The 23,884-nt window shown below is 34.6% G+C and overlaps 1 protein-coding gene across 3 annotated transcripts in view; it reads right to left on the bottom strand.

Annotated features, from left to right (window-relative positions):
- Nucleotides 1-21,692, bottom strand: part of LOC143226220 (CUB and sushi domain-containing protein 1-like) — a 64,663-nt gene extending 42,971 nt beyond the window's left edge. For 2 of the 3 annotated variants that reach the window (XM_076456955.1, XM_076456957.1), the window contains exons 1-2: nucleotides 20,872-21,692; nucleotides 3,026-3,199 (exon numbers count right to left, since the gene is read on the bottom strand). In XM_076456955.1, coding sequence (XP_076313070.1) covers nucleotides 3,026-3,199; nucleotides 20,872-20,935 — 238 coding nt within the window. In that variant the 5' untranslated portion in view covers nucleotides 20,936-21,692. The remainder of the gene's footprint in view (nucleotides 1-3,025; nucleotides 3,200-20,871) is intronic. The other variant, XM_076456956.1, reaches the window with a different exon arrangement.
- Nucleotides 21,693-23,884: the final 2,192 nt, after the last annotated feature.

The raw sequence follows: 23,884 nt of genomic DNA, 5'->3' as shown, positions 1-23,884 counted from the left end.
CAGACCACAATAACAACTCGTACATATTTGTCCATGTACCTTTTCTGTTACTACTCGGCCATTTACTCAAAAACTACTCCATACATGTAGACAATAACATTAACTCAGAATAGTATGCAAACATTTTGGCCAAGACTATATTTTAGATTATTATCTATTAAAAAAAAACTCTCTAAGTGGACCATTGATAATCCTGAAGGCTTTTAACACCACAAAAACTAGATTTTGATAGCCGTGGTGGATGTAGTACAAAGTAGCCCACTGTGTAGTCTTTTACTTATAAACAAACAATCAAGTAAAGAAGAATAGACAAGTCCTTAGTAGTAGCTTTCGCAGCATCAATAAATTTGTATTTGTGTGGATATTATGTAGTTCGATAAGATTTTACAAAACGTGCACCACTCTCCGTAATAAAACTTATGTTTCAGTATAATACTTTTTGGCATTAACATGTTTATGTACCTTGATTCTCGAAAGCTTCAGTGTTTTAAAATTAAAACCTAGGATTCTTTTTTTTTTACATAAAATTGCACTTCTTTCTCTCTTTTCACAAATAAAATTGAACTCAGCTACTTTATCAGAGGTTGTTTATGTGTTACACATCTACTATATAAATAATCTAATATTCAATAATTTCTGCCTTACTCACAATATGTCCATTGTTATTAATATCACTGCACAACAATTTTTTTGAAAAGTTTTGCTTTCTGAAGTTTTGCTGATTGCGACACGTACCTGGTAGGTATGCACAAATATAGTTTTGGTTTTGCTTCATCACGTAAGAACTCTGAGAAATAGAGAGTTAACTGTTTACCGGCGTTTATGTTTCTAATACGCTATTAAATTCAACATAATTAAAAGTGTTTTGCTCCTGATTTTCGTTTGTATTCAATGTCCGGTGCATCACGTTGCAATGTCCAACAGTAGTCAGCAAGTATTGACGGATTCCAGTTGCCCTGATATCGTTTTTCCATTGTAGCAATGTTCTGGTGAAACTGAAGATTTCGATGAAACGGTACGTGACGGGCAAACTTGGATGTGATTTTCGTGACCAGCAGCCAAAAATCAATAAGGAAAACCCAACAGTTTTCAAAAAACAAAAACTTTGTTGTGCAGTGTTACTGAAGCATGTTATGCGTTAATGACGTATTGCTTTCACGGATGTTTGCTCATTTTTTTACATGGAATTATTTTCAGTGTCTTTTCACTTAAACAGAATGAATAAAAGTAGTATTATGATTATAACATAATATCCTACGGTTATGTGTATTGTGTTATATAAAATGCCTCAAATGCTACAAACTCTCGGGCCATATATTTGATAATGCAAACGAGCTGAAAAGTTTTAACGAACAACCTTTCCAAAACGTTTATATTTTATTTCACTCAATGATCAACAGATGACAGTATAATATATTATACAGTTGTTGATTTTTCTGTTTGTTTTGTTTTTGTCTCTATTTCTTCACTGTTTCGGAAGTTTTGTGTGAAAACAAGTTTCGTCAATATTAGTACATACATTGCATTAGTACACGAGTTCGTGGACTTGCCCAGCTTTGAAGAAATACGCAGACTATAAGAGCTGTATCATACGTGAAATATGTGTGCCTGTTTTCACCGCTTTTCCCCTTCTATCCAATAATTTCCTTCTATACGGGTCCTCATGGCATATGTAAATTAATATCAACCAATGGAGTTTTCAAAATAATCCATTTGATCTTAGCATTCGGTTCCCGTAACGCAAGGTAATTCACTTTTGACATGAAGCATATTTATTACTGTTCAAAATACTCACAGCAGAACCATCAAATTATTTCAAGCTGAATTTTTGATGAACGAACACAAAATAGTTTGAAATCATAATATTCACTAGTTCAAGGTATTCTTTATTCAACACAATTTTATTTAACCTTTCAAATATTTTATTAAGTACACCCCTCATTCAATACACTGGAGTTTGGATACATATGCATTTTATAACATAGCATGAAATACATGAATATTGTTTGACTGTTGTGCTTAGAACCAGGAATAGAAATACAGTTATCTATTCTAGATGTGAGAAAAATGTGCGTGACCGGAAATGACATCTTAGTCACAAGGGTATTCCAAACTATGATTTCGTATGTCCTGGACCAATCAAATTTAGGTATTCATTCTCGATGGTTCCTTAATAAAGCTTCTTTTATTCTGTTAACTGTACCTACTCTTGTCAGTTTATATGTGGAATTTCGTCAAACAAGAAATTTAATAATATGAATGGATTGATTCTGCTTGTATCATTGAATAGAGACCTCACAATTAACAATGTTATCACGGAAATAATCATTGTAGCTACTGATAAAAAGAATGACTTTATTCAAGAAAAACATTTTATTGTGCGAGGTAACCTATTCATTAACCTAGTCAGATATCAATTAATTTCAACAAACATGACAATGAACAAACAAGCTTACTGTTAGAACAGACAATCAATCATCCTATTAACTTTGTAAAAAAAAATTATTATTAAATGAAAATGCCATAACGTTAACATATCGTCAGCTTATAGACAAATATATATTTAATCACAATATCATTTGCACATTCAACAGAAACACATCCCATTGACGTATAGACGTTTCAACAAACTGGGTAAATATCTCATTTACGTATAGATATTTCAACAAACAAGACAAACATCCCATTTACGCATAGACGTTTCAAAGACTAAGCAAAAATTCCATTTATGTACAGACGTTTCTACAAACTAAACAAACATCTCATTTACGCATAGATATTTCAATAAACTAAAAAAGCATCTAATTCATGTATAGACAGTTCTGAAAAGTAGATAAACATCTAATTTATGCTTAGATATTTCAACAAATTAGGTAATCATATTATTTACATATAGTCGTTTTATCAAACTAGGCAAAGATCTCTTGACGTTAATAACGCGTGCGTCCAACTAGTGAAAACCCACATTCAATCAGATAAATATCTAGACAAACATTAAATCAACTTGGACAGCCATTACGCTTACCACAAACAGGAAGTTGTCCAGACCAGGTGCCATCTGCTAAACATCGTCGAGTATTAGCTCCTATGAGGAAGTATCCATTGTTACAGTGGAAAGTGATCGTTTCTCCTGGTTCATAACCGTCCTTGTCGTCTGTGAGGTTTCCATAAGCTGGCCTTCCAGGATATCCACAACGCTCTGGTATAAATTAGAACAGTTATCCTTATAGCCCAGATATAACAGCTTTATAAAACAAATAATCAAGAACATTAAACAAGTCCTCAAGATATTAAAAACGTCGAATTGCTTTGAATACGGCTATAAAAGGTAAGTGTTGTCCGATTTTGCGCGAATTCTCTTTCTGAACCACAAGTTTCTAAATTTATCAACAGTTCCTTACGGTAAGATATTGTGCACTGTTAAGTACTTTTCACGTGGTAGTCGCGATTATTGAAAGTTAAGCTGAGTTTATATAAATCGTGTTCCAGGTTAGGTGCTGCTTTTGGAGCTAATTTTTACATTTTTGTATGTGTGTGTGTGTGTGTTCATTTTGCTAGACATGATTGCACACTTTCTCGAGAGAACAGTTTCCACTGTGCCAGGTTCTACGTGGTATAGTGACGTCTCTATTAGACGATACATCTTGACCAACATTCATCAGATCTTTCACTGTACATGTACTTTTAATTTGAAGACTTTGTTTTAACAAGATAAAAGTCGAATAACAAGGCTGAAGCGACGTGTTTTGCCGCCCTGTGCAAATACATTGAATGCACCCACTGTCGTTCATGATCTCTCTATATAAGCCCACTGAGAGTTTACATAGTAGGTAGTTAAATGAGTTTATTTAATTGTAATCGGTGTTTTTTCTCATAAAAATAGTCGCTTAACAACCAAATAAACAAACCTTTTAACGTTATCAGAAGGTATACCTCCTTTTATCTCAATGGCTTTTTGGGTTGGAGGATTCTCTTTCAAAGCTACAGCCTTTACTTTACGGATAAATGCATTGCTTGGACATGGGATTGGAGGCTGTTGCTGTTTCAAACAGATGCTTTGCTGTGTTGTTTTATGCTTATATGAAGAATACTGAAGACACTCCCCTCTCTTCTGTGTGCTTTAAAAGTCTGTGATATAGGTCACTATCCATAAGTTATTCCTATTAAAATTGCACCAGGTGATGGTTAAGAATTTAGCCATAAAACGAAATATATAGGTGAAAAATATATAGAACCTATCACAAATGTATGTAAATCGCTAGTAAGGCCTCACTTGAAGTACTGTGTACAGTTTTGTTCTCTTTAACTAAGAAGGGATATTTCGTTTGTTTGTTTTTGGAAAGAGTTCAAAGAAGAGCCACTATAATAATTCTGGGAATGGAAGGGTTGGATCCCATAACTTATTTTACTGTAACAAAAGAAGAACAAGAGTTAGCTTTTTACAGCCTGTAAACATCATTCACGAGATTTATAGGGTAAAAAAAGTATGCTTTTTTTACGATGTATTCAGACGATAACAGGAAGAGAGTACACAAATTTAAGATTCGGAAAAGGCACGCTTGGCTTATTTTTGTAACACAAATGCTGGCTTATGAAATGAGTTGCCATTTGCAGTCTTGGAGGTCAGCACGTAAATGTTATAAAACTTTAAATTTTCATAGAATACACACACCATGCTAACAACGACAAGATGACTAGTTTGATAATTCACCAGGTTTTCCGAATTATAATAAAGTGAATTCAAGCAAAAATGACAATAATAGATAACTGATGTGAAAAGTATGGTGTGTTTGACGTATTTTTACAGATGTTTCCTTGCTTTCTCTGATAATTTCTTAGAATTATGTCCTCAACTAATAAAGGAGTGATAGTACTTCCCGTGCCAGCTATAGGTGTTTAAGATGGGAATCGGTAACTTCTTAAAGTAAAGAGTTAGTTTGAATTTTTACTTTTCTCATGGACAGTTTGACAAGAGCAGCTTTGAAATACCAAATGTCATCTTATTGTTAGTATGTTATGCAATTTGTGTCACTCTACTATAGTCCTCATAAGGTGAAATGCCACTCTACTATCATCCTCATAAGGTGAAATGAATTCTCTGTGCTAGTACACAAAGAAACTTGGTAAAGCAAGAACTAACAAATTAATCTAAAATTATAACAACTATGATATATAATAAGAGTATGCGAGAACAATCGTTCCATACTACCAGTGATTTCTTTTATTCACAAAATCTTGTAACTGAGGTTTATGTTAAATAATCGTTAAAAGTCGTGCGATCTCGAATTTAGTTTGATGTTGTTTTTGAAATAAAATGTACCATTTTTTATTTCAAGTTGGAGGAGTGTGTGTGTTTTTCTTATAGCAAAGCCACCGAGAGGAATCGAACTGCTGATTTTAGCATTGTAAATCCGGAGACATATCGCTGTACTAGCGGGTAACCAAGTTAGAAAAAAAACAAAAACATCTCAAGTAATTGTATGTATTACCAAGCAAAATAATTAATACGTTTCACTGTTGGTTAAGAAATAATTTAATATTCCTAAAAGATATATCACATTGTTAAGCTAATGAGCTTAAATTAAAGAACAAAAACAATCTATCCATATAACAAAATAAATAAAAACTGATATATCCAAGAGCATACAATTTTTTCAAACTTTTACAATAAGAACCTCTATGCATAAAATGTAGTTTTAAACGTTAAGCCTAGGCTTGTACAGGAGTCATTCTTTGTTATAATACATAGGATTGTCCTTATGTTAGGTGCATACGAATTTATTAAAAACATCTTGTAACAATCATTGTAAAAGCATTAGCACAGAATGTTACATCGTGTAATAACAAAGTTTACAGAAAGAACAGTGTCTCAAATAGTAAACTGTTTAAATAACTAAAGGATCATGAGAACTGATACACCCTTCTGCAAATTAATTGAAAAAAATGGTCATTTTACAATATTTTCAGCATGGTGGCCAGTGTAGGCTCGCTGGACCCGCTGATTTCCTTTAATAGTCATTTCTTCACACAGACGGCGTCATTAGCTGTGTTTTGCAGTACAGTATACCCTCACCTATTCGCGGTTCCCCATTCGCGGCCCTATCGCATCGCATGCCGGTATACCGGGCTAGCGTCATAACGTCATAAAAACGAATGCTCGGTAAACCGGGTTTTTGTAGGTCATAGAGACAAAAAGCGCTTTTCGAGGGTATGTCTGTATTTACTCTCTCAAGCAGTTTTATCGATTGACGTCTTTATCGAACAATTATTACTGAATTGTACTGTACTGTATTATTATTACCTGAACTGTGCGTACTGTATTTATCTGTCTAAGTTTGCCTTTAAATTTGTTCCACTTTCTGTCAATTCTAATACATGTGTTGTACGCATAGAAAATGACTTTACGGTACAGTAATACAGTATGGGTAACTATACTATGTACGTTTCTTTTTGATTAAAATATTGTTGCAGTACAAAATTAAAATGTGTTTACATTATCATAACTACATTAGTGAAATACATGACTGCATGCAATATTACTACATTATTACTGTATTAATGAGTAAGAGTGTCTTTAGAAAGTGTCTGGGAAGCATTTAGTACCGTATATAATCTCATACATAGAAATTTTAAAACTGCATCCAATATTCGCGGTTTTTCGCTATTCGCGGGGGGGGAAAGAACGTAACCCCCGCGAATAGCGAGGGAATACTGTACGGTCGATCTATTTTTGGAATAAATGACGAAATTTAGAGGAATATTACGTCATTCGAGTTTGCGTTAGAAGGGCAAGGAGACCATTCAAAAAACAACTTCTCACCAACTCAATGAAGAAAAACCGGTATCAATGGGGTCTGAAATACAAAACTGGATGCAAAACAATGAAGGAAGGTGTTATTCAGTAACAAGACTCATTTTTTTGTACAGGGTCAAAGAAGTCTGCATGTTTGCAGATCTCCAGGTGAGAAACTTCGAGAATCTCGCATCAACCAGTTTGTAAAACATCCCTTGAAGAAGATGTTTTGGGGCTTTTTCAGCTACTATGGCGTTGGAGGCTTACATATCGTAGAAGGTATGATGCAAGGACCACAGTACATCGAAGTTTTGCAGAGAAGAGTCGTTCCAGAATTGAAACAGAGATTTCCAGATGGATCTGGCATTTTTCAGCAAGATCTGGCTCCGTGTCACACATCGAAACTTGTGAAGAATTTTATGACTACAAAGCGAATAAAAGTGCTAAACTGGCCTGGAAACTCTCCGGACTTATATTCTATTGAAAATCTTTGAGCGATTTGTAAAGAAAGACTTCGGGGAAAAGACTGTACTACGAAAGATAAGCTAATTGAGGCCATAATTAAGGTGTGGTACCGCAATCCAAAAATTAGTAAAGATTGCAGTCAACTCGTGGACTAGATGCCAAAGCAGATTAATGATCTTCTGAAAAATAAAGGTGGTCATATCATGTATTAATTTGTTAGTAATTTGTTGATTCTCAGAAATAAAACGCAAAAAATTGAAAAAAATCGTAATTTTCCGTCTTGTTTCAATTAATTTGCACAAGGGTATAATATTACAATTTTGATTATTCAAAATTACTGTTATTTAATATATATCGCTCACTCCTCTTAATCAGTCACTGGTTTTAAATGTGAATGGCTGATCATTCAACCTACGCACGTAAATGATTATACATTTTTACAGTTTGTTCAATTTAATATCGAGTATTAGGAACGCAAGAAAGTGAAACACCTTGGGCCTGATATTACCAGCTTAAAATGAAAAATCAACACCTTTTGCCTGATATTACCAGCTTAAAATGAAAAACAATACCTTGGGCCTGATATTACCAGCTTAAAATGAAAAAACAACACCTTGGACCTGATATTACCAGCTTAAAATGAAAAACAACACCTTGGGTCTGATATTACCAGCTTAAAATAAAAAAAAACAACACCTTGGGCCTGATATTACCAGCTTAAAATGAAAAATCAACATTTTGCCTGATATTACCAGCTTAAAATGAAAAAACAATACCTTGGGCCTGATATTACCAGCTTAAAATGAAAAAACAACACCTTGGACCTGATATTACCAGCTTAAAATGAAAAACAACACCTTGGGCCTGATATTACCAGCTTAAAATGAGAATGCTAACAATATCCTGAGTTATCCATAAAAAAGTTATTTTTGATGCATCTTGGGTGTTTGGGGTCACTAGAAAAAAATATGGCGCGTCCTGGGATTGAAGTCCGATGAGTGTGAAGACCAGTTCATTTAGTCAATTTCTTCTACACTAAGACACGTATCAGCCAGTTTTGTATGAGAAGTCTGTCTTTTCCAGATGTCCATTAGTTTGGAAGTAGTTTCACATCCTGCTGACAATTCTTTGAGGCATTTCAAGTGAACTCTCAGTCACCTGCTGTGACTGGCTGGCTTCAATTTCTCTAATGACTCTCCACGTAAGTAAAACATTCAAATGCCTTCTTTGAGGACTATTCATGGTTTCTGAATCCTGAGAGTCACTTACTTACTACATACAATACAGATCAAGTGACTAACATATGCATTTCAGATCACGTGTTTGATGAACGGATACTCCACTTTCATAATAATTAACTGAGTGAGAGTGACATTCTATAATAATGCTGTTTGACTTGTCATGGTTAGAACATTACAAGTTCCAAGAATTCTTTTACCGTGACACCTTAATTAAGGTAAGGATAACTGTTGTAACATTCATATAACTTGTTTATGTCTCTCTCCTCTCCAATTCTTTCTCTTTTTTTGTATTTCATTTGATATCTGACTTCGCACTAACATTCTTAATACGTGTTGTCACTATAAATCACCGAGAAAACTGTCACATCTCTTACCTCTAGTTAAGTTTTTGTATTTCTAATAAATTTGTATGAGATAACTACAGTTCGTAACGTTATTACAATATTAGAAACGTCATTAAGTGACCTCTTCTTATTTTCATTTCCAGTGCAGAGAAGATTTAAGTAAGGAAATCATTAAATATCTGGTACAGAATTTTCTCAGTAATTCTACAAACATTTTTGTTTCTGAAAGTACTGTGTGAGCTGGTGGAAAGCTAGGTGTAGGTGGCAGAGAAAGATTACGACGACTAAGTTGCATAACTTTAGTTTACTTAAATTTAGCAGAAAGATTTTAGTAAGTAAAACAACGGGTTTAAAGTGTAAAGTTCACTGACTCAACTGATTGGCAGTTCCAAACAATATACATTTGGTTTAATAATAATTTGAAACCAGTGAATAAAGGTAATTTTCAGTGATCAGATAATTGGTGTAAAGGATAAAAGGTAACTGTAGCTCTGAATAAAAACAGTCTAATTAGGTGATGTTGTTTTTTAACATTCATGTTCTTGTTCATATAAAGGAATTAAATTTCTTTTATTACCTTACATCATAGACCCGACATGGCCAAGTGTGTTGAGTCGCAATCCGAGGATCCCGGGTTCGAATCCCGGTGGCACCAAACATTCTCGCCCTTTCAGCCGTGAGGGCGTATAATGTGACGATCAATCCCACTATTCGTTGGTAAAAGAGTAGCCCAAGAGTTGGCGGTGGGTGGTGATGACTAGCTGCCTTCCCTCTAGTCTTACACTGGTAAATTAGGGATGGCTAACGCAAATAGCCCTCGAGTAGCTTTGTGCGAAAATTCAAAAGAAACAAACCTTAAATTATAGTCGTTTACATTGCATTTCTTTTTTTCTGTGACAGCAAGAGACATTTATCCTCGTGCAAAGATTATACACCACAATGTCTATTCCATGTAACTCATATTTACTTGGCTACGGTTCTGTATCATCGCTTCCCTGGAGTATGGAATATATCCAAGTGCTTAATTTAATTGTGTAATCTAGGATAGTGAGATACCACATTAGAACTTTGGTTTGACTTTATTATTGCATAGATAAAATTGGTTTGTTCTTTGTAGCTTTCGATTGACCTGAATCCTTTCTGGTTCAGTAGCCTATTAGTTATAACAACTGTAGAGGTTGATCAGTGTAAAACTAAACCTCAGCATGTTTTATCTGCTTTTAATAAAAACATTTATTTTCTTATTTCACAAAGTTGTTTGAGTTTTTGCTTTTACTGTTCAATTTGATTTTTCCTTGGAATCGTTTCTTTCAAATCTGTTATTTGTGCTTTTGTTTTACTCGAAAATCACACCACTGATGCACTGTAAAAGCTGTTATCTAAATATATAAATACACATACGATTCAGCTTCCAGAAAATCATTTTAGTGTTCGTATTTACAGTTATGTTTTAGAAGAAGCATTTTAATTTTGGTATTGACAGTTCAAGTTCCAGAAGAAGGGTTCTAGATTTTTCTTGTTTGTTTTGGAATTTCGCACAAAGCTACTCGAGGGCTATCTGTGCTAGCCGTCCCTAATTTAGCAGTGTAAGACTAGAGGGAAGGCAGCTAGTCATCACCACCCACCGCCAACCCTTGGGCTACTCTTTTACCAACGAAAAGTGGGATTGACCGTCACATTATAACGCCCCATGGGTGGGAGGGCGAGCATGTTTGGCGCGACCGGGATGCGAACCCGCGACCCTCGGATTACGAGTCCAACGCCGTAACGTCGCGCGCCTTACGCGCTTGGCCATGCCGGGCCACTAGATTTTTTTTTTTACTTGAAAATATGCTTTAGAATAAATGTTTTAATCTTGTATTAGCAGTTCAACTTCTGAATGAAAAATTATAGTTTTTACTTGAAGTTCAATTTGCATAAGAAGAATTCTACTTTTACTTTATACAGTTCGTACTCCAGAAAAAAAAAAAAAAAGTTGTAGTTTTGTATTGCTAGTTCAGGTTCCAGAAGAAGAATTCGAGGTTTGATATTAACAACTCAACGTACATGAAAAGAGTCTTATTTTTGGCATTAACATATATGTTTTAGAAACGGTATTTTAGTTTAGTTCTAGAAAAAATATTATAGTTTTAGTATGAACACGTAAAAGTTCCAGAAGAAGAGCTCTATATTTGATGTATATAAATTAAGTTTCAGCAAATAAGTTCTGGTTTTGGTATCTTGGTTAATTATCTCGAACACAATGTATAGCATGCTTGAGGCTTTATAAATTAAGTGTAAAATTATCTATAAATATGTTATTTCTATATTCTACACAACTGGATACGCTGTTGACTAAGCCTAAATTATTTGTTGAATTTCGCGTAAAGCTTCTCGAGGGTTATCTGCGTTCTCCACCTTTCATTTAGAACTGATAAACTAGAGGGAAGGAAGCTAATCGAAACAACCAACCGTCAACCCTTGGGATACTCTAATCAAATAATGCGATAGATCGTCACAATCTAACACATCCACGGTTTAAAAGGTTTGTTTGTTTTTAATTTCGCGCAAAGCTACTCGAGGACTATCTGCGCTAGCCATCCCTAATTTAGCAGTGTAAAACTAGAGGGAAGGCAGCTAGTCATCACCACCCACTGCCAACTCTTGGGCTACTTTTTTACCAACGAATATTGGGATTGAGTGTAACATTATAAAGCTCCCACAGCTAAAAGGGGGAGCATGTTTGGTACGACGGGGAGTGAAACCCGCGACCCTCAGATTACGAGTCGAACGCCTTAACCCACCTGGCTATGCCGGGCCTGGTTTAAAAGGGGAGGGAGCATGTTTAGTCACGGGATTCGAACTTGTGATAAGTAGATTAGAAGTCAAGTGTTCTAACCATCAAACCATTTTTTACTTAGAACAATTCAATGTCATTTTAAATCCATTTTCTCTGTAGGATCAAAGTAAATATTTTTTGTTGTATGTATACATATATATATATTACATATAAATTATATCAACTTTAATAAATGAAACCATAGCAATCTTTGTTCTGTTGACTAATTTTAGGACAGGTTTTTATGTTTTGTATGTTGTATAACAATAATATGTTAAATATGAAGAAAACGGTGGTTGTAGGGCAAATAATAATTAATGGAACCCTTTATTATATTGCGTGCAGAAAATTCAAGAACAGTAACATTCAGAATGATCATCTATCGAACATACGTTACATACTGATATAAGCTGCTCTTGTTCCATCTATATAGGTTTGTACTTCTTGCTGTTACATTGGCTAAAATTTCCAACGCTTAATGTTTTCACATATAGGAATAAAATACCCTTTTACACGTTTAGCTGGATGTATTTGTAAATTTAGTGAAAAACTAACGAGGAATCGAAAAAAAATTACTGGTTTATCCAGATTTGTTTTCCAAAATAACAACAGGACAACGGCAAAAAATACAATTTTATCTCAAACAAAGATAAATTATTATTTCTATAATAAAAATAACAACATTAGTTGGCTTTAAGAAAATAAGAACACCACCACCACCAACAACAACAACAACAAAACCATCAGTATGAGGTAATGCATAGTTTCTTTAGCATTAAGAATTATCATTTTATTTCATATTTCTTACTGAAACTAAATTGTTTCAGTAACATTTTATAAAATATTTTATGAAGCGGACCCATGTATTAATATACATTCATAACTGTGCATAATTATTCTTCTTTATACGTCTGACCTATAAACATCATTAGAAATGCTTTGCATCTGTCAGCATGTACAGTCATTATAAGTACAACAAAAACAAGGTTGCACAAAGAGAGAATGTCGAAACTTTCACAAGGTCGACAAGAACCTGTTCACATTGCCTAAAGTTTTGAGGACGACTTGAAAGTAACGTATCAGTTGTAAAGGACAGTTATGAACTTAGAAAATGTGGGGCTGTATGCTAAGATATATAACACAAAAATCCAACTTTCACATAATTTATTTATAGAACAACATATCTTTACTGTATTCATTGTTACCTCGCCAACTATTTTGTATAAGCTTAAAGACCTCAGCATGTACATACTAAACACACGTTATATACAACTTGAGGGCGGAGTGTCTCTGTCGAAAGAGGTAGATAAAAACAGATGTGAACACAGGGGTGCTTTCCGTTACCTGCTCTCAACACCCAGCTCTTAATGTCCTTCCACAGTGTTTCACGTAATTAATTAATTGATGGTCGCAGAAGTGAGTTACAGGTCGAAGTTGAAAGGTCAAGGGTCAAAGTAGTAAATTAATATAACCTGAGAAACGGCTCTCATATTAGCCTTACGGTGGCTGTTGAAGAATAAAATTCAATTAAGTTTATGTATTATTGTAATAGTTGCGGCCATCATATTTTTGCATTCCTCTCTCACACTGCATATATGCTGTGCTATAGAAAATTCAATAAAATAATTGTTTAGTGTGAGTTGTCGCCATCTATGAATACAGTTAACGTTACCTTATGTCAAAGATAGTAAATGTTCAATAGCAGTAATAATAAGGGGCTGTAAACCTTCGTTAATATGCCACTTGTTCTAAATTATCATTCCACAAAGTGTGTTTGAGAATAGTCCAGCAATCTAGAATTAGTTAGATAATGGGCAAACAGACAGACACATAGCTTTTTTGTTTTATATATATATATATAGAAGTTGCAATATCCTATTGGGTGCTACCTTTTTATTCTCCGTTATTCGTGTTTAAATATTATTTCATATAGCATGATAGAATTAAACATTCGTGTTAAGACAGATTCTAAAACATCCCAGCTTGTTTATAAACTGCCTAACAAATGCTTCTCTGCACAACTGACAGCGTCGCTTATCACACTTCCCACAGATGATATTATAATCCACACTTATTAGCACAGTTTGGAACTTCCTGCCGTTTGGTGCCACTCTATAGAATTTATAGTGTCAAAGGAAACCTGACTTGGAAACATGAAGTTATAAGTCAACTTCCGGCCTCAAGGCATACATCGCTCCCTTATCACTTAAGGCATCAAATTAAAGCTATTAATTACAAATCAGGAAATTGTATCAGAAAATCAATATTACATGGTATCTTTTAGATGAAAATAGGAGGGTTAACTGCTATAGTCTTTAATATATATTAACATTGTTCATCAGTGGTACAAAAGGACTTTCACCCGTCTGCAAACAATCTTCCCCTGAAGTACAGAATTTTCTGTTTTGTCGAATTTTATTTTAATTCATCTCCCTCCAGCTTCACGTTTCCTCCCCCTTCTGGTGGAGAGGTTTGAATTCAACACTGCGATTCATGTAGTTGACAAATTACACCAAAATGCATCGTACAAAATTTTTCATTTACAATATACGTTTTCCCGGCATGACCAGGTGGTTAAAAAACTCGACTCGTAATCCGAGGGTCGCGGATTCGAATCCCCGTCGCACCAAATGTGCTCGCACTTTCAGCCATGAGGGCATTATAATGTGCAGTCAATCCCACTATTCGTTGGTAAAAGAGTGGCCCAAAAGTTGGCGGTGGGTGGTGATGACTAGCTGCCTTCCTTCTAGTCTTACACTGCTTAATTAGGGACGGCTAGCGCAGATAGCCCACGTGTAGCTTTACGCGAAATGAAAAAACAAAACAAAAACAAACAATATACGTTTACTAACCCATTAACTGTCATAGTAAAAATATAGACCAATGTGATCAAAATATATACGTAAAAACAGCTGGTATGGGTGGAGAAAGCTCTATGTAGAGGAGCGAACAACGTTTCACCTTCTTCGGTCATCGTCAGGTCACATGACCGAAGAAGGTGAAACGTTGTTCGCTCCTCTACATAGAGTTTTTTCTATCCATACCAGCCGTTTTTACATATATGTTTTTTCTACAAGTGGATTTTCTCGTCATCACGGAATGTGATCAAAAAGTTACATCAATTGAAACTAATTCATATAAAAATAAAACCCCATAACGCAAGCGTTTTTGAAAGGCGGTCATTAGAAATACAGAATGGTCTGAAAATAACCTAGCCAACTTTACTTAAAAGTGTAAAATGGTCCGAAAGTAACTTGTTAACTTTACTTAAAAATATAGGGTAACCTGAAAGTAGCTTAAGAACTTCCATTAGAAGTATAGGATGGTTTAAAAGAAACCTTTCTTTCCACTACACAAGATAGTTTAAACGCACCTTGTCACCATTATAAGTAGTAGAAGTATGAACCTATTTTTTAATCCTTGATTCCATCATTTGAACAGTATTTGCATCTAATAAGTAAAATAGCGAAACCGTTACTTTATAAAGCTTTACAACTATTTGGAACAGCATTTTCAATGACTGGGTTGATGAGACGAGATCGTATTCCTCACTTCGTCATGATATAAACTTTGTTTAGCCACGTGAGAAAATTGATCGTAGAGATTAACATATTAATCTAACAGACATTAATCTAGATTACTGTGTAGTGTAGGATTTACATCAATCCGTTAAACCACGGAGATTACTGTGTGGGATTTACACGGACCCGTTAAGCCAGAGATATTTGTATCTGAGATTTACATCGACCCATTAAAACACAGAAATTAGTGTGTGGAATTTGTACTGATGTTTGGTGGTGCCCTGAGCAACATATAAATTCTGCGTCCGCTAATCGAACCCATTAATTCGTTTTGTTAGTCAATGATCGCCCTTTCAAGTTTGCGCCCTGTGCGAACGCATCGCTCCCACTAACCACAGTACGGCCCTGTAGATTTGCATCGATTTTTATGCCACAGAGACTAAAAGCTGAGTTTATTTTAACTCAGAGTCACAAAAAGTAATATGCGCCACATTTACGTTAGTTTAAGACACACAGACTAATATTTAATATCATAAAATTAATCATAATGGCACGTTAGCAACGGTATTACTTCTAAACGATACTGTACGTAAGGTAGGTAAACCATACCTAATTTAAATATTGAGTTATGTAAATATCGTAATATAGGCATGATTATAAACCATAGCCATGCGCCCACTTTCACAATTGGGCAACTTATATATTGTAGCAAGTATACTGTGCGAAAAAAAGAGGAAAACTAGCCATCAGCAACTCCAGTCTTATAACATAAGCAATAACAAAAATCTTAAAATAATAAAGCTAGTTTGCCAAATAGAAGAAGGCGTGGTAGAGAATTTTGTAAACATTTCGATACGTAACACTGATGAACGCCTTTCTTTCTTTCCTGATATGGGCTTGTATTCCTTATAATGACGTCATCATACTGGTAATCGGCTTTCACCACACCATAAAGTTTTTACTCGGTGAATCAGTTTGGTGGTAAATTCCTATACTTCTTTTGTGACCACTCGAAGTATTTTATCATGTAAACAAAAAAGTGTAAAAGTAAATCAGCAACGAATTTTAATAAATGTTTGTTTGGAACTAAGCACAAGGCTACACAATGACCTATCTGTGCTCTGTCCACCAAGGATATCGAAACCCGGACTTTAACAGTGTGAGTCCGCAGACATACGACTGTGACAATGGGGAGGCATTTAATAAATGACAATATTTAATATATGACAATATACATGTGTGTGTGTGTGTATATATATACACACACATACATACTTATGTGTATATTTGTTCGTAATGTTGAATTTCGTTTTAAGCTACTCAACGGTTATTTGCGCTAGTTGTCCTTTATTTAGTAGTGATGGACTAAAGGAAAGGCAACTAGTCAAAATCACGTGCCGCCAACGTTTTACTACTCTTTACCTACGGAAAGTGGGATTGACCGTTACATTATAGTGCCTTCACGGTTCAAGGGGAAAGCATATAACCACCTATTTATGTATATATATATATTACTATAAATATGACATTATGGCTGCGTGTGTTTGTGCGTTAGGATTCATCACTCAGACTTATCTATCTTTACTATAGTAACTTTTAGTGCAGTAACTACAAACTGTTCAACAGTGCACATGAACTGTCTTGTTTCAGGATTTTTGCCGGAGAATGGGGATAAAAACAGCCCCTGGAACAGGATGAATTTCCAGTTTTCCTCTTTCTTTTTTTAAATAGAGTTTTGGCTTGCATCAAGCACGTATAGTCGTCTGCTGTAACTTTTGTTATGGGTAACTTAAAAACTGTCCGACGGTGTACATTGGATATCTTGTTTAAGGATTTTTGCCCGAGAACGTGGGGTGGGGTAACAAAAATTTGTAATAGAGCACATTTCCATGTCTTTGTAAACTTTTGGCTTTAAACTTTAATACATTGTAGATTTAACAAGAAAGAAGAAATAGAAACAATATCCATCACTGTCCTTTATACAATATTTGTTCTTTAACAAGTATTCTCATCTGTTTGTATAAACCAAAACTGAGATGTACAGGGTGGCTCGTAAGTCCCTACCCATCCATATATCTTATGTATCCAGTGTATCTGTGTGCTGTTCCTCATTCTCGCTGCATAATATTATGCGACGATTATGTCACAATACGCTCTTCAAGTGTAAATGGACTTACATCGGCCATATTTCTCTGAAAAAAATAAACAACTTTATAATACATGCGTAATTGAATATAACATAATAACATATGGATGGGTAGGGGCTTACGGGCCACCCTATATAATGTAAAATCCAAAAACTAGTGCCATTGTTTGTTTGCTTGTTTTTATAACTTTCACGCAAAGCTACACGAGAACTATCTGCGCTAGCCATTCCTAATTTAGTAGTTTAAAAATAGAGGAAAAGCTAGTCAATGTTGCCCATCAACTCTTAGAACTTTCACAAATAATAGCGCCCCTATAGATAAAAGGACAGGGATATGTGTCGAGTCAAGCATCATAACCGCCAGGCCATGCTATATATATATATATATATAGAATTAGCACAATATTTCTAAGTAATATATAATATATGCCCTTATAAGGAACAACAACAAAATCACTTAGATTGGAGAAAGAAATAATTAGAAACCACTAGAATAGTTTCGCCTTCTCCTCGGCATTAAGTTTTCGGGCTTATAAAACAAACCATAAAAATCCAATACCCGTGGTGGCCATAGCGCAACAGTCCATTGTGCAGCATTACGATTAACAATAGAAACAAGTCATTTTGAGTAATATTAGACATTTGGCGATAAATAAATACAAGTGAAACGTTATCCAGCAGAACCAGCACCTTGTAAACTGATGCTACTTGAACTTGAATAAATTGTGTATGAGTGGGAATATTTTATAGTCGTTTTTTTCGGCAGAATTGGCTATCTGTGCTTTTCTCACCGCGGGTATCAAGATTCGGTTTTGAGCGTCATAAGCTCTCAGTTTACCGCTGAGCCACTGGAGAGTACCATTTAGATACAGAGTCGAGAAAGAACATTTCAACGAACACGTGATTTTCCTACAGATTTCGCTAGGTGGTCAGCCATGGGGTGCGTTCCAGCACACCTACACGCGTATAGCATTTAGTTGAGAAAAGACAAACCAAACACAGGAAGGCGCTGTTCCCAGAGGAAGTTTATTACACCAGGAAATTATAAAGTAATGCTGTTATCTACCATCGAAAACAAACTTCCAAATTAAAACTCTAATAACTCGGTCATAGTGTAAGAAACGTGGGTTTGAGTTATATAGAACATTTAGTAATGATTTATTTTTCAACTGGATACCAGCTGCTGATAATTCTATTCGCGGTAAAATATACTTAAACGTAATTACAAGACTTATTGATGTATCAGTACCAAAGAGGAAGTTTATTTATAACTTAAGTATTTCTTTCTTAAGTTAAACGAACCTCAAATTCTTACACCAAAGACTTAATACATACTACGTAATCAACACGAGAAAAATAGACAATAAATCAGAAACTTCATAGCTTCACCATATCTTTAACTCTTAATGTAAGTTTTCCAGTCACGTTTACGTTTACTATCGATTCAAGTTCCAGAAGAGGAGTTATGTTCAGTTGTTTTTGAATTACTACAGTTGTCATGTTTGTAGTTAAGCACAAAGCTACACAATGGGTTTTCTGTGTTCTGGCCACCACGAGTATTAAACCGGATTTATAGCGTGATAAGTCTTCAGACATACAGTTGTAGCACTGGTGGGGGGAGGCTTTTACAGTTACGTTTAAGAAGAGACGTTTAGGTTTTGATATTAATAATTCAAATTCCACAAGAAGAATTCTAGTTTGGGTGTTAACAGTTTAGATTCATTGGTCTTACTCAAGTCTTAACCTAACAATTTCATGTGTTTAGACTTGCTGCGACTAAATCTTAACACTTCCATCCAGTCAAGGCCCGGCACGGCCAGGTGGTTAAAACACTCGACTCGTAATCCGAGGGTCGCGGATTCGAATCCCTGTCACACCAAACATGCTCGCCCTTTCAGGCATGGAAGCGTTATAATGTGACGGTCAATCCCACTATTCGTTGGTAAACGAGTAGCCCAAGAGTTGGCGGTGGGTGGTGGTAACTAGCTGCCTTCCTTCTAGTCTTACACTGCTCAATTAGAGATGGCTAGCGCAGATAGCCCTCGTGTAGCTTTAAGCGAAATTAAAAAACAAACAAACAATCTATCCAGTCAGACTGAAAATATTTATTCTGATTAACGTTTTAAAGTATGATTTTTGTTGGTCTAGCACTGTTAAACTATAAGACGTCTATCAGACGAACTTTATTCTAAATGTTATTTTAATAATATGGTCCATGAGTCTTGTTTCAGCCACAGTGAAAATGTCTTAAGTGATGACCGATATTGCGGCTAAGGAACACTTTTTTCTGACCAAGACTTAACTTTTAAACCAGAACTTCATTCTACTGTAAACATTTAATCTGAATATTTAACGTAGAAAACTTAACTTAATACTGTCGTAAGCTAAAAACTTATTCTAAAATATTCTTAACATAGCAATCTGAGGTCAACTTATTCTAACATATTTTCACATACGACTAACAATTTAGTCTTAATCATTCAAACTATCTGATCTTTAAAAGATTTTCATCAACAATCTTGAATTAACGATACTGCTTTTAACTTAACCCTACCATAACAAAGTGATATTTTTAGTTTTTGTGCATTTCAAGCCTACTGTACTTGCTCTATCAACTGAGCTGAAAGTTAATTCACCAGCATTTGCTACGTAGCCACTTTTTAACAGCACTAATTCCCACACAATATAAAGCAAGAGTGATTTTATTTTTAAAAAAAATTCCCTTAATTAATAATCCATGAGTTCTGTTTGCGTTTGTAATAAAACACAAAGTTACACTATGGGCTATCTGTAATGTGCCCACTCTTGGTATCGAAACTTGATTTTAATACACATGTGGGGTTCTGTGGATCTCTTTACTTTTGTGATGTAATACAGTCAAGTTTATACGTTATATAGTTATAGTGCACTTGCTTATGGTATTTAAAGTTTCTTACATTATTCTAATGAAACATTACTTTTTCTTTGTTTTTACTAATTATGATTCAGAATATGTGTTTGCTTTTGATTTCACAAAGTATAAAGCCCCTTTTAAACATTCTGCATACTGGCCGGTAATATTCCATACACGTTTTAAGATTTATTTTCCGTTAACTTCAATCAAAGTAAAAATACGATCTTAGCCTAACTCTACACTAATAATCTGGTTTTCCAATTTAATATAATTATAGTTAAGTAGTTTGATGTTGATTTAATGCTTTCTGTCTTTTTACATTAATACGACTTTTATCTTACAGCAGATAGCCCGATGTGGCTTTGCTATAAGAAAACAAACATTTACCTTACGAGTACCTTACTTTTAGTTAGCCTTATAATTAAACAATCTAATATTTCATTTAAACTAAATCTGATTTTTACTTATTCTTAGTTTAAAAACACACTCCTTAAGTTATTTTTATTAAACAGTTCAATTGTTACTTTATCCCATTTAAACGATTCGTTCTTACATCTTTTTCTGTAGTTAGTATGCCATTCGTGATATAGTAATATTAAATAACCTCTTTCCAACAGGTAGTTATATCGATGTATTATAAATATACGTACCTTTTGAAAGAGCTACTCCATAAGTATATAGAAGCACAACACTCGTTACTATTAGTTGGGTCATGCTTGTTGATCACCACCTGTACTTCGTATAACACTAAGAAACAATGAGTAGTTATACACTATACGTGATTGGGAGTCATGAAGGCGATTTTTTTATAGTTTCTCGATCAGTGCTAGAGAAATAGGAACCCAGTTATAATACCAGGAATCCAAACAATGACTCATTCAATTATCCAAATTCAATGCTAGAACAAAAATAAATTACTGCATCAAAAACCACATGAATTTCAGTGATATAGAGGGCTTATTTTTGGTATGGTACTTCCTGACTGATCGAATGACGTGTGAAATGCTTTAAAGCAAAAGGCTTCGTTTCTCTCCAAGGGACAAAACAACTTAAAGGATGTTTATTTTCGCGGTCTTACATTTTTTTTAGTGGACTGCCTAGCCCTAGAACGTTACCTCACCAGACTCTAGAAAACTACCAGTACTAAGCAGACGAAGCGCATAATCATCACCTTGCTCCGCCTGGAGAAAAAGGAAGAACCTGGAAAGGTTAAGACTAGCCCCTCAACTAAGATCCGTTTACGTTTTCTCTCAAAACTTCTAGCAACAACATTATTTTTCAACGCCAAATTGGTTTCCTACAACGTTACGTTTCAAATCAAGTGTTTCTCTTCTATCGATGTAAATATCCTGAATACTCGCGCTAGTTATGAAACGTCGATAATTTACATCCTTTTTCACATAATTAAGCAATGTCTTTCAAGTTTTGTAACCTACTTTATAGCACGTCTAATAGAATCCCTCTCTTGAATTTTGTACTGGAAAGAAGCCTCAAAACAACATATTGACTGTCATCTAGTGGAGATGCTCGTAACGACAAATCTTAAGAAATATGAAAATAAGCAAACAAATGATATCAAAAATTACAAACATCAGAAAATAATAACATAAGAAATGTGAAAGTAGGACAAGTTTTTAAAAGATTTTCAGGGTCGGGCTGCATAATATTGGTAGTTGTTATGTGAAACTATGTTTAATTTTAATTAAGTAGAAATTGCTGTACTTGTAACTTTATATGACCGTCTCTAAAAAGATATTTCACAGCAATGGGATCTGGCATGGTTAGGTAGTTATTGACTTCATACATAATATAGGGGTTGACTTTCAAAAGACACCGATTTTATAGTGAACAAAACATTGAGTATTCTACATATTACAGTTATCTGACGTTAATCTATTATTAATTGGTAATTCTTGTTTCGGCCCGACATGGACAGGTGGTTAAGGTTTTCGACTCGTAATCGAGTACGAATCCCCATCCCATCAAACATACTTACCCTTTTAGCCGTTGGGCGTTATAATGTGACAGTCAGTCCCACTATTCGTTCAGAAAAGGAGTAACCCAAAAGTTGGCGGTGGGTAGTAATGACTAGCTGTCGTCCTTGTAGTGTTACACTGCTAAATTAATGAAGGCTAGGGTAGATAGCCCTCATGTAGCTTTGCGCGAAATTAGAATAAACAAATACAAATCAAAGGAGTGGCTATTATCAAAAGAGAAACTCATTAAAAACGGAAAAGTTTCAGTAGTTTAAAAAGAAAGGTTTACGTGTGATGAGTAAAATAATTTAGTGATGCTTATTAACATAACGAAGATAATTAAGTCACATGTAAGAAAGAGCATGTTATATAAGTTTATGCAGAATTTTTCTAAACATATATTAACATATAGAAAATAACATGTCCTTAAAACATCATGGCATATAGCAGACAGCGTATTATGTACATTTCGGAATACATTGTTAGATGCAGAAAACACTGTTATAGAGGTTTTTTGTATACGTTGATGGATTATAAGAAATCTTGTTTTATATATTTATGAAGAAATTATTGATTATTCAAGAGTATGTTGTATACAATTTTGAAAGTGTTGTTAGATATAGAAGACAGTATGTTATGAATATTTTTCAACACTTGTTATACATGAAAGACACTGTGTTATACACATCTTCCCGATACGTTGTCAGATACCAAATAATGTTATAAACGGTTTTGAATATATTGTTAGACATAGATGGTTGTTTGTTTTTTGATTTGTTTGTTTGTTTGGAAATTTCGCACAAAGCTACTCGAGGGCTATCTGTGCTAGCCGTCCCTAATTTAGCAGTGTAAGACTAGAGGGAAGGCAGCTAGTCATTACCACCGACCGCCAACTCTTGGGCTACTCTTTTACCAACGAATAGTGGGATTGATCGTAACTTATAACGCCTCCACGGCTGAAAGGGCGAGCATGTTTGGCGCGACGGAGATGCGAACCCGCGACCCTCAGATTACGAGTTGCACGCCTTAACACGCTTGGCCATGCCGGGCCAGGAAATTAATTATTATACAATTCACCCCCACATCTTTTAAAGTTCATAACCCGGACAAAAGACAAGTTCCTCATAAGTTCCTTATCTTGTGTGAAACAGAATGGCTTGTTTCTCTGTTGATCATTTTGGATGGACGTTTTTGAGTATATTGTTAGATAGAGAAGAATGTTATAAACGTTTTTAAGTATATTTGAAGATACAGAAGAGTGTTATAAACGGTTTTGTTTCTGTTGCTAGATTCAGAAGAATGTTTTAAACGTTTTTAAATGTATTGATACAGAAGAATGTTATAAACCTTTTTGGATATATTGTTAGATACAAAAGAATGTTATAAACGTTTTTGAATATTTTTAAATACAGAGGAATGCTATAAACGTTTTTGAATATATTGTTAGATCCAGGAGAATGTTAAAATATTTTTTGAATATATTGTTAGAAACAAACGAGTGTTATAAACGTTTTTGAATATATTGTTAGATACAGAAAAATGTTATAACGTTTTTGAATATATTGTTAGATACAGAAAAATGTTATAACCTTTTTGAAGAAATTGTTACGTACAAAAGAATTGTATAAACAGAAAAATGTTATAACCTTTTTGAAGAAATTGTTACGTACAAAAGAATTGTATAAAC

The sequence above is a fragment of the Tachypleus tridentatus genome, chromosome 9 (genome assembly GCF_004210375.1).
Source record: "Tachypleus tridentatus isolate NWPU-2018 chromosome 9, ASM421037v1, whole genome shotgun sequence".
NCBI classification, from domain to species: domain Eukaryota; kingdom Metazoa; phylum Arthropoda; class Merostomata; order Xiphosura; family Limulidae; genus Tachypleus; species Tachypleus tridentatus.
This window is presented reverse-complemented; position numbering and strand designations above follow the sequence as displayed.